The following is a 13,147-nucleotide window of genomic DNA, read 5'->3' on the forward strand; positions in this document are numbered from 1 at the left end:
TACAGAGTCTATGATTAAGTTGGATTTTATGGACATTGAAAGACCAGGGGGGTCTCACCTTCATTTAAGCGGTCTCAGGTAGGTTTTAAATATATATTTTGAATATCCAACTGGCACTTTGGGCGCTCCGTAAACATGGAAGACAGGAAGTGTACCCATATTCCTTTTAGTCACGTTTGTATGTACCTATTAACTAAATGTCTGCATAATATTAGAATGATTGAGAGATCAGGGGGCTCTCACCGTTGCCCTGTGCCCTTTGTCCTAAAATTTTGACAATTTTTAGCTGAAAAGTGACAATCTAAGTCCTCCGTAAATATCGAAGATGACATTATTCTGGGAAATCCTTCTAGTACAACCTTTACATGAACAGAGTCTATGATTAAGTTGGATTTTATGGACATTGAAAGACCAGGGGGGTCTCACCTTCATTTAAGCGGTCTCAGGTAGGTTTTCACTATATATTTTGAATATCCAACTGGCACTTTGGGCGCTCCGTAAACATGGAAGACAGGAAGTGTACCCATATTCCTTTTAGTCACGTTTGTATGTACCTATTAACTAAATGTCTGCATAATATTAGAATGATTGAGAGATCAGGGGGCTCTCACCGTTGCCCTGTGCCCTTTGTCCTAAAATTTTGACAATTTTTAGCTGAAAAGTGACAATCTAAGTCCTCCGTAAATATCGAAGATGACATTATTCTGGGAAATCCTTCTAGTACAACCTTTACATATACAGAGTCTATGATTAAGTTGGATTTTATGGACATTGAAAGACCAGGGGGGTCTCACCTTCATTTAAGCGGTCTCAGGTAGGTTTTCACTATATATTTTGAATATCCAACTGGCACTTTGGGCGCTCCGTAAACATGGAAGACAGGAAGTGTACCCATATTCCTTTTAGTCACGTTTGTATGTACCTATTAACTAAATGTCTGCATAATATTAGAATGATTGAGAGATCAGGGGGCTCTCACCGTTGCCCTGTGCCCTTTGTCCTAAAATTTTGACAATTTTTAGCTGAAAAGTGACAATCTAAGTCCTCCGTAAATATCGAAGATGACATTATTCTGAGAAATCCTTCTAGTACAACCTTTACATATACAGAGTCTATGATTAAGTTGGATTTTATGGACATTGAAAGACCAGGGGGGTCTCACCTTCATTTAAGCGGTCTCAGGTAGGTTTTCACTATATATTTTGAATATCCAACTGGCACTTTGGGCGCTCCGTAAACATGGAAGACAGGAAGTGTACCCATATTCCTTTTAGTCACGTTTGTATGTACCTATTAACTAAATGTCTGCATAATATTAGAATGATTGAGAGATCAGGGGGCTCTCACCGTTGCCCTGTGCCCTTTGTCCTAAAATTTTGACAATTTTTAGCTGAAAAGTGACAATCTAAGTCCTCCGTAAATATCGAAGATGACATTATTCTGGGAAATCCTTCTAGTACAACCTTTACATATACAGAGTCTATGATTAAGTTGGATTTTATGGACATTGAAAGACCAGGGGGGTCTCACCTTCATTTAAGCGGTCTCAGGTAGGTTTTCACTATATATTTTGAATATCCAACTGGCACTTTGGGCGCTCCGTAAACATGGAAGACAGGAAGTGTACCCATATTCCTTTTAGTCGCGTTTGTATGTACCTATTAACTAAATGTCTGCATAATATTAGAATGATTGAGAGATCAGGGGGCTCTCACCGTTGCCCTGTGCCCTTTGTCCTAAAATTTTGACAATTTTTAGCTGAAAAGTGACAATCTAAGTCCTCCGTTAATATCGAAGATGACATTATTCTGGGAAATCCTTCTAGTACAACCTTTACATATACAGAGTCTATGATTAAGTTGGATTTTATGGACATTGAAAGACCAGGGGGGTCTCACCTTCATTTAAGCGGTCTCAGGTAGGTTTTCACTATATATTTTGAATATCCAACTGGCACTTTGGGCGCTCCGTAAACATGGAAGACAGGACGTGTACCCATATTCCTTTTAGTCACGTTTGTATGTACCTATTAACTAAATGTCTGCATAATATTAGAATGATTGAGAGATCAGGGGGCTCTCACCGTTGCCCTGTGCCCTTTGTCCTAAAATTTTGACAATTTTTAGCTGAAAAGTGACAATCTAAGTCCTCCGTTAATATCGAAGATGACATTATTCTGGGAAATCCTTCTAGTACAACCTTTACATATACAGAGTCTATGATTAAGTTGGATTTTATGGACATTGAAAGACCAGGGGGTCTCACCTTCATTTAAGCGGTCTCAGGTAGGTTTTCACTATATATTTTGAATATCCAACTGGCACTTTGGGCGCTCCGTAAACATGGAAGACAGGAAGTGTACCCATATTCCTTTTAGTCACGTTTGTATGTACTTATTAACTAAATGTCTGCATAATATTAGAATGATTAAGAGATCAGGGGGCTCTCACCGTTGCCCTGTGCCCTTTGTCCTAAAATTTTGACAATTTTTAGCTGAAAAGTGACAATCTAAGTCCTCCGTAAATATCGAAGATGACATTATTCTGGGAAATCCTTCTAGTACAACCTTTACATATACAGAGTCTATGATTAAGTTGGATTTTATGGACATTGAAAGACCAGGGGGGTCTCACCTTCATTTAAGCGGTCTCAGGTAGGTTTTCACTATATATTTTGAATATCCAACTGGCACTTTGGGCGCTCCGTAAACATGGAAGACAGGAAGTGTACCCATATTCCTTTTAGTCACGTTTGTATGTACCTATTAACTAAATGTCTGCATAATATTAGAATGATTGAGAGATCAGGGGGCTCTCACCGTTGCCCTGTGCCCTTTGTCCTAAAATTTTGACAATTTTTAGCTGAAAAGTGACAATCTAAGTCCTCCGTAAATATCGAAGATGACATTATTCTGGGAAATCCTTCTAGTACAACCTTTACATATACAGAGTCTATGATTAAGTTGGATTTTATGGACATTGAAAGACCAGGGGGGTCTCACCTTCATTTAAGCGGTCTCAGGTAGGTTTTCACTATATATTTTGAATATCCAACTGGCACTTTGGGCGCTCCGTAAACATGGAAGACAGGAAGTGTACCCATATTCCTTTTAGTCACGTTTGTATGTACCTATTAACAAAATGTCTGCATAATATTAGAATGATTGAGAGATCAGGGGGCTCTCACCGTTGCCCTGTGCCCTTTGTCCTAAAATTTTGACAATTTTTAGCTGAAAAGTGACAATCTAAGTCCTCCGTAAATATCGAAGATGACATTATTCTGGGAAATCCTTCTAGTACAACCTTTACATATACAGAGTCTATGATTAAGTTGGATTTTATGGACATTGAAAGACCAGGGGGGTCTCACCTTCATTTAAGCGGTCTCAGGTAGGTTTTCACTATATATTTTGAATATCCAACTGGCACTTTGGGCGCTCCGTAAACATGGAAGACAGGAAGTGTACCCATATTCCTTTTAGTCACGTTTGTATGTACCTATTAACTAAATGTCTGCATAATATTAGAATGATTGAGAGATCAGGGGGCTCTCACCGTTGCCCTGTGCCCTTTGTCCTAAAATTTTGACAATTTTTAGCTGAAAAGTGACAATCTAAGTCCTCCGTAAATATCGAAGATGACATTATTCTGAGAAATCCTTCTAGTACAACCTTTACATATACAGAGTCTATGATTAAGTTGGATTTTATGGACATTGAAAGACCAGGGGGGTCTCACCTTCATTTAAGCGGTCTCAGGTAGGTTTTCACTATATATTTTGAATATCCAACTGGCACTTTGGGCGCTCCGTAAACATGGAAGACAGGAAGTGTACCCATATTCCTTTTAGTCACGTTTGTATGTACCTATTAACTAAATGTCTGCATAATATTAGAATGATTGAGAGATCAGGGGGCTCTCACCGTTGCCCTGTGCCCTTTGTCCTAAAATTTTGACAATTTTTAGCTGAAAAGTGACAATCTAAGTCCTCCGTAAATATCGAAGATGACATTATTCTGGGAAATCCTTCTAGTACAACCTTTACATATACAGAGTCTATGATTAAGTTGGATTTTATGGACATTGAAAGACCAGGGGGGTCTCACCTTCATTTAAGCGGTCTCAGGTAGGTTTTCACTATATATTTTGAATATCCAACTGGCACTTTGGGCGCTCCGTAAACATGGAAGACAGGAAGTGTACCCATATTCCTTTTAGTCACGTTTGTATGTACCTATTAACTAAATGTCTGCATAATATTAGAATGATTGAGAGATCAGGGGGCTCTCACCGTTGCCCTGTGCCCTTTGTCCTAAAATTTTGACAATTTTTAGCTGAAAAGTGACAATCTAAGTCCTCCGTAAATATCGAAGATGACATTATTCTGGGAAATCCTTCTAGTACAACCTTTACATATACAGAGTCTATGATTAAGTTGGATTTTATGGACATTGAAAGACCAGGGGGGTCTCACCTTCATTTAAGCGGTCTCAGGTAGGTTTTCACTATATATTTTGAATATCCAACTGGCACTTTGGGCGCTCCGTAAACATGGAAGACAGGAAGTGTACCCATATTCCTTTTAGTCACGTTTGTATGTACCTATTAACAAAATGTCTGCATAATATTAGAATGATTGAGAGATCAGGGGGCTCTCACCGTTGCCCTGTGCCCTTTGTCCTAAAATTTTGACAATTTTTAGCTGAAAAGTGACAATCTAAGTCCTCCGTAAATATCGAAGATGACATTATTCTGGGAAATCCTTCTAGTACAACCTTTACATATACAGAGTCTATGATTAAGTTGGATTTTATGGACATTGAAAGACCAGGGGGGTCTCACCTTCATTTAAGCGGTCTCAGGTAGGTTTTCACTATATATTTTGAATATCCAACTGGCACTTTGGGCGCTCCGTAAACATGGAAGACAGGAAGTGTACCCATATTCCTTTTAGTCACGTTTGTATGTACCTATTAACTAAATGTCTGCATAATATTAGAATGATTGAGAGATCAGGGGGCTCTCACCGTTGCCCTGTGCCCTTTGTCCTAAAATTTTGACAATTTTTAGCTGAAAAGTGACAATCTAAGTCCTCCGTAAATATCGAAGATGACATTATTCTGGGAAATCCTTCTAGTACAACCTTTACATATACAGAGTCTATGATTAAGTTGGATTTTATGGACATTGAAAGACCAGGGGGGTCTCACCTTCATTTAAGCGGTCTCAGGTAGGTTTTCACTATATATTTTGAATATCCAACTGGCACTTTGGGCGCTCCGTAAACATGGAAGACAGGAAGTGTACCCATATTCCTTTTAGTCACGTTTGTATGTACCTATTAACTAAATGTCTGCATAATATTAGAATGATTGAGAGATCAGGGGGCTCTCACCGTTGCCCTGTGCCCTTTGTCCTAAAATTTTGACAATTTTTAGCTGAAAAGTGACAATCTAAGTCCTCCGTAAATATCGAAGATGACATTATTCTGGGAAATCCTTCTAGTACAACCTTTACATATACAGAGTCTATGATTAAGTTGGATTTTATGGACATTGAAAGACCAGGGGGGTCTCACCTTCATTTAAGCGGTCTCAGGTAGGTTTTCACTATATATTTTGAATATCCAACTGGCACTTTGGGCGCTCCGTAAACATGGAAGACAGGAAGTGTACCCATATTCCTTTTAGTCACGTTTGTATGTACCTATTAACTAAATGTCTGCATAATATTAGAATGATTGAGAGATCAGGGGGCTCTCACCGTTGCCCTGTGCCCTTTGTCCTAAAATTTTGACAATTTTTAGCTGAAAAGTGACAATCTAAGTCCTCCGTAAATATCGAAGATGACATTATTCTGGGAAATCCTTCTAGTACAACCTTTACATATACAGAGTCTATGATTAAGTTGGATTTTATGGACATTGAAAGACCAGGGGGGTCTCACCTTCATTTAAGCGGTCTCAGGTAGGTTTTCACTATATATTTTGAATATCCAACTGGCACTTTGGGCGCTCCGTAAACATGGAAGACAGGAAGTGTACCCATATTCCTTTTAGTCACGTTTGTATGTACCTATTAACTAAATGTCTGCATAATATTAGAATGATTGAGAGATCAGGGGGCTCTCACCGTTGCCCTGTGCCCTTTGTCCTAAAATTTTGACAATTTTTAGCTGAAAAGTGACAATCTAAGTCCTCCGTAAATATCGAAGATGACATTATTCTGGGAAATCCTTCTAGTACAACCTTTACATATACAGAGTCTATGATTAAGTTGGATTTTATGGACATTGAAAGACCAGGGGGGTCTCACCTTCATTTAAGCGGTCTCAGGTAGGTTTTCACTATATATTTTGAATATCCAACTGGCACTTTGGGCGCTCCGTAAACATGGAAGACAGGAAGTGTACCCATATTCCTTTTAGTCACGTTTGTATGTACCTATTAACTAAATGTCTGCATAATATTAGAATGATTGAGAGATCAGGGGGCTCTCACCGTTGCCCTGTGCCCTTTGTCCTAAAATTTTGACAATTTTTAGCTGAAAAGTGACAATCTAAGTCCTCCGTAAATATCGAAGATGACATTATTCTGGGAAATCCTTCTAGTACAACCTTTACATATACAGAGTCTATGATTAAGTTGGATTTTATGGACATTGAAAGACCAGGGGGGTCTCACCTTCATTTAAGCGGTCTCAGGTAGGTTTTCACTATATATTTTGAATATCCAACTGGCACTTTGGGCGCTCCGTAAACATGGAAGACAGGAAGTGTACCCATATTCCTTTTAGTCACGTTTGTATGTACCTATTAACTAAATGTCTGCATAATATTAGAATGATTGAGAGATCAGGGGGCTCTCACCGTTGCCCTGTGCCCTTTGTCCTAAAATTTTGACAATTTTTAGCTGAAAAGTGACAATCTAAGTCCTCCGTAAATATCGAAGATGACATTATTCTGGGAAATCCTTCTAGTACAACCTTTACATATACAGAGTCTATGATTAAGTTGGATTTTATGGACATTGAAAGACCAGGGGGGTCTCACCTTCATTTAAGCGGTCTCAGGTAGGTTTTCACTATATATTTTGAATATCCAACTGGCACTTTGGGCGCTCCGTAAACATGGAAGACAGGAAGTGTACCCATATTCCTTTTAGTCACGTTTGTATGTACCTATTACCTAAATGTCTGCATAATATTAGAATGATTGAGAGATCAGGGGGCTCTCACCGTCGCCCTGTGCCCTTTGTCCTAAAATTTTGACAATTTTTAGCTGAAAAGTGACAATCTAAGTCCTCCGTAAATATCGAAGATGACATTATTCTGGGAAATCCTTCTAGTACAACCTTTACATATACAGAGTCTATGATTAAGTTGGATTTCATGGACATTGAAAGACCAGGGGGGTCTCACCTTCATTTAAGCGGTCTCAGGTAGGTTTTCACTATATATTTTGAATATCCAACTGGCACTTTGGGCGCTCCGTAAACATGGAAGACAGGAAGTGTACCCATATTCCTTTTAGTCACGTTTGTATGTACCTATTAACTAAATGTCTGCATAATATTAGAATGATTGAGAGATCAGGGGGCTCTCACCGTTGCCCTGTGCCCTTTGTCCTAAAATTTTGACAATTTTTAGCTGAAAAGTGACAATCTAAGTCCTCCGTAAATATCGAAGATGACATTATTCTGGGAAATCCTTCTAGTACAACCTTTACATATACAGAGTCTATGATTAAGTTGGATTTTATGGACATTGAAAGACCAGGGGGGTCTCACCTTCATTTAAGCGGTCTCAGGTAGGTTTTCACTATATATTTTGAATATCCAACTGGCACTTTGGGCGCTCCGTAAACATGGAAGACAGGAAGTGTACCCATATTCCTTTTAGTCACGTTTGTATGTACCTATTAACTAAATGTCTGCATAATATTAGAATGATTGAGAGATCAGGGGGCTCTCACCGTTGCCCTGTGCCCTTTGTCCTAAAATTTTGACAATTTTTAGCTGAAAAGTGACAATCTAAGTCCTCCGTAAATATCGAAGATGACATTATTCTGGGAAATCCTTCTAGTACAACCTTTACATATACAGAGTCTATGATTAAGTTGGATTTTATGGACATTGAAAGACCAGGGGGGTCTCACCTTCATTTAAGCGGTCTCAGGTAGGTTTTCACTATATATTTTGAATATCCAACTGGCACTTTGGGCGCTCCGTAAACATGGAAGACAGGAAGTGTACCCATATTCCTTTTAGTCACGTTTGTATGTGCCTATTAACTAAATGTCTGCATAATATTAGAATGATTGAGAAATCAGGGGGCTCTCACCGTTGCCCTGTGCCCTTTGTCCTAAAATTTTGACAATTTGTAGCTGAAAAGTGACAATCTAAGTCCTCCGTAAATATCGAAGATGACATTATTCTGGGAAATCCTTCTAGTACAACCTTTACATATACAGAGTCTATGATTAAGTTGGATTTTATGGACATTGAAAGACCAGGGGGGTCTCACCTTCATTTAAGCGGTCTCAGGTAGGTTTTCACTATATATTTTGAATATCCAACTGGCACTTTGGGCGCTCCGTAAACATGGAAGACAGGAAGTGTACCCATATTCCTTTTAGTCACGTTTGTATGTACCTATTAACTAAATGTCTGCATAATATTAGAATGATTGAGAGATCAGGGGGCTCTCACCGTTGCCCTGTGCCCTTTGTCCTAAAATTTTGACAATTTTTAGCTGAAAAGTGACAATCTAAGTCCTCCGTAAATATCGAAGATGACATTATTCTGGGAAATCCTTCTAGTACAACCTTTACATATACAGAGTCTATGATTAAGTTGGATTTTATGGACATTGAAAGACCAGGGGGGTCTCACCTTCATTTAAGCGGTCTCAGGTAGGTTTTCACTATATATTTTGAATATCCAACTGGCACTTTGGGCGCTCCGTAAACATGGAAGACAGGAAGTGTACCCATATTCCTTTTAGTCACGTTTGTATGTACCTATTAACTAAATGTCTGCATAATATTAGAATGATTGAGAGATCAGGGGGCTCTCACCGTTGCCCTGTGCCCTTTGTCCTAAAATTTTGACAATTTTTAGCTGAAAAGTGACAATCTAAGTCCTCCGTAAATATCGAAGATGACATTATTCTGGGAAATCCTTCTAGTACAACCTTTACATATACAGAGTCTATGATTAAGTTGGATTTTATGGACATTGAAAGACCAGGGGGGTCTCACCTTCATTTAAGCGGTCTCAGGTAGGTTTTCACTATATATTTTGAATATCCAACTGGCACTTTGGGCGCTCCGTAAACATGGAAGACAGGAAGTGTACCCATAATCCTTTTAGTCACGTTTGTATGTACCTATTAACTAAATGTCTGCATAATATTAGAATGATTGAGAGATCAGGGGGCTCTCACCGTTGCCCTGTGCCCTTTGTCCTAAAATTTTGACAATTTTTAGCTGAAAAGTGACAATCTAAGTCCTCCGTAAATATCGAAGATGACATTATTCTGGGAAATCCTTCTAGTACAACCTTTACATATACAGAGTCTATGATTAAGTTGGATTTTATGGACATTGATAGACCAGGGGGGTCTCACCTTCATTTAAGCGGTCTCAGGTAGGTTTTCACTATATATTTCTTTTTTGGGCTTTCCATAAATATTTCTATTTATATTTCTAAATGTTTCTAGAGTTATGGGTTTTTCCTTTTGTGTTAAGAAATATCATATATAAAAGTACATATTTGAAGTTGTTTAATTGATAAAAATCTAAATTAGATAAAGACAAATATGCAACTTAGAAACGGGTTTATATTCGAGTACAACGAGAAATTACGACAGCTTGAAGAGGTCATTAAACGATTTCCTACGTATCTAATCAGTTCTCTTAACTATGAAAATCGTGCTTTTAATGTTATCAAGTATTCAATTTTTTTATGATTTTCAACTAAATTTTGAATATCCAACCGACTGCTAGCAGCCGGTTGGATATTGAATATCGAATATCGAATAACGAACCGGCTGCTAACTTCACATACATCACTTTGTTAGGGTATAGGGTAAGAGGTAAAAAAATGAAAATAGCCTTATAATTCGTTTATCAATATTAAAAAAAATATCAAATAACATGTATAATATTCAGAATTAGATGGACAGTCATGAACAAAACTATCATACTTGTGAAATACATGTAGCGGTAAAACGATCTGAATGCATCATGCTATATCGCTACAAAAAACGTGATCTATTCTCGAAAAAGTAAACAGATTCATTAGAAAAACACGGTCGCAGCCGAGCAATGCTTGTACCATGTTATTGGCATTTATTAACGATGCATTACAAAACAATCATGCAAAGTATGAAGATGTTAGACTTCATTATGCTATTGGTCAACTTATAGGATATTGTTATTAATATTGATATTCAACTTACTATTTTACTCGTTAGTGCTTTTGTACACTTCTTTAAACGTTTAAATAGAACAAATTGTGACTTTGCCTTACAGTTAATACAAAATAATCATCGTTTACTCATTAAAGTTTACCTGTAAACTGGTCAGATGTTTTCGATTTTTCGCTATAAAAATATCTTTCTTTGCAAGGTCACATCTTTGCCATTTCTCCACAAGTTTCAGTTGTTCCTTGACGGCATTGGTTTTAAAGGCATTTTTCTGTTTCATTCCATTTATTTTCCGTTTATGGTATTCTATCAAACATAAGGTAACACAATAATTGTATTGGACAGAATAATACAATAGGACCTGCTGATACAGCAATGAGACGACATGATTATTTCTGGCAAAAAAAAATAATTATTAAGTCATGTATTTTCCCCATTTATAGTAAACTACTGAAAATTTTAAAGAATTTACGAGTGAAATGAGTGATGTCTTTCTTACCCTCAACTAGATTGGATGCAACAGGGATTGTCACAATAGTCTGCATTATGTCCTTTAAATGGTCAATAGTTGACAAACTGTGCACTTCCTGTCAACCTTTTGACATTAATAAACGTTCATCTATTTCATTGAAAAATAGTGACATCATACTTTTTGCATGCTGTTTAAGGAGTTTTGTCTTGTTATTTTAATGTTTTGAATAATGCACACTAATTAGAGACGATTATTGGACCCAAACATGTTAAGGTGTGGGATAATATTGCCTGAATTATTTCATTACCAGAAGAAATTCTAGAGGCCTCTGTGGCCGATTGGTCTCAGTAGTTAATCGCTAGCCAGTCAACACTGAGGTTGTGAGTTCGAACCCCGCTCGTGCAGGTGCACTCAACTCCAATCTCAATTGACTAGGATTGTCAGTTTTCCTATCAAAGGTCGGTAGTTTTCTCCGGGCCCTCCGTCTTCCTCCACCAATAAAAACTGGCCACCACGAAATAGCCCAAAAGGGTGCTCAAAAGTGGCGTTAAAACACAGAAAATCCAAATCCAAATCAGAAGTAATTTAACTGCACCAGATATGTATTTCGACAAAGTATGTCTCTTCGTCGTTGATAAGGGACAACATAATGGTATATTCCAAACCCAGTGTAAACGTTTAAGACCTGACAAAACAAAAAGGACCAACATGTTTACCCAAATCAAGACAAGGAATCATGCATACTATTTTTTTTTTAACTGTTATTCAATTTGGTCATATTGATATAAAGTTATCTCTAAACTCCGAACGTATAGCTATTCAACTGAAATATGATTATAAATATGATATATTGATTTGATTGAGTTTAATTATCAATGATATCAAAATAACCATTCTCTAAAATGCATTTATAATTTTGAATGCTAATTGTATGTCTTGTCCCGCTCATTTTAGAGTTGGAATGTAGGCAATCCATGTATAGATGTTTTTCTAAAACTTTCATTGTTATTCTGTGATTACCTTTGTTGATTTCGAACATAGCATTCTGAATAATCTCGTCTACTCCGTCAGTATTCTCCGCTGAATATACATGAATCTACAAATATATTTCTGGATTTACATACAAAATTTAAGCATATCGTGTACATGGGGTAGGGACTTTGAAAACATATCACTAAACAATGAAGGAGCAAATCCCCACTCCGTTCAATTCTTTAAGCGAGATATTCTAAAATGACCTTGATTATTTCATTCAAGCAGATATATACCTACACCAATCAGGATAGTGGTGTTCTAATTGTAGACCAGAAGCATGTCCAGTTACAAAACGTAAATAAACATTAAAATATATTTAGATGATCACACACATTGCATGCATAGTGCTGCATGACATCTTGTGTGTTAATTTAAACCTGAACGATTATGAACATTCCCGAAGAGCAAACGAGTTGCACTATTGAGAAAACAAGAAAGCCTACTCAACAGTAACATCTAGAGTAAAGCAAAAACAACTCTTGTACAATCTGGCATAGAGTATGCACGTAGGAAATGCGCTTTTACTCCCTAGTTTAACTATTTGTTCATTACATATCGGAAAATTTGCTTGAAGTCAATTCAATACAGTTCAGTAGATTTTTAGACAATTCAATACGTTATTTGTCAAAAATGTGGTAAATAACAGCAACTAAACATTCTGTACATAGACTGAACAGATTTAATTAGCAGCCAGCAATTTGTCTAAACAGTACTGAAATTACAGCAGTAGAAAAGTCTGAACATTGACTGACACACTAAAAAGACATAATGATTCCTTGTTATGTCTTTTTGTGTGACCGTTTCATTCATTACATATAAAAATTGGTCTACAACTGTTAATGGACCGAATGAATTTCTAGTATGCCAATTGAAATGGATGATATTGCTTTATCTTTATCTCGGTGACAAAATCAAAAGTTTGATAAATCTTATAAAATAACCTTTCATCGTACTTGTTATAAATATGTGCGTTTATGTCATGAAGTCCGGGACACAGCTATCGTCCTTTGATTTTCGTTGTCTATTTTTGTTTCTACGAATATAGTCCCTAGTATGGACAGTTTATAACTTGCAAATTCGTTCATACACCCTCCACATTCATTTCTTTACATTTTATGCATACACTAGTAAGTAGTGGGTTTAAATTACATGTTAAATACATTTGGGGCATGCATTTTTCACTTAAAGTAGTGATTTGGTCCAGTTTGGAAAGA

At 37.2% G+C, this 13,147-nt stretch overlaps 1 protein-coding gene across 1 annotated transcript in view; it reads right to left on the reverse strand.

The window, feature by feature from the left end:
• Positions 1–13,147, reverse strand: part of LOC127714317 (transient receptor potential cation channel subfamily M member-like 2) — a 156,349-nt gene that overhangs the window by 102,019 nt on the left and 41,183 nt on the right. Inside the window, exons 13-14 of the mRNA XM_052220378.1 lie at positions 11,919–11,994; positions 10,572–10,732 (exon numbers count right to left, since the gene is read on the reverse strand). Of these exons, the coding sequence (XP_052076338.1) occupies positions 10,572–10,732; positions 11,919–11,994 (237 nt within the window). The remainder of the gene's footprint in view (positions 1–10,571; positions 10,733–11,918; positions 11,995–13,147) is intronic.

This window comes from Mytilus californianus, unplaced genomic scaffold (assembly GCF_021869535.1).
Source record: "Mytilus californianus isolate M0D057914Y unplaced genomic scaffold, xbMytCali1.0.p SCAF_9, whole genome shotgun sequence".
In the NCBI taxonomy this organism is placed as follows: domain Eukaryota; kingdom Metazoa; phylum Mollusca; class Bivalvia; order Mytilida; family Mytilidae; genus Mytilus; species Mytilus californianus.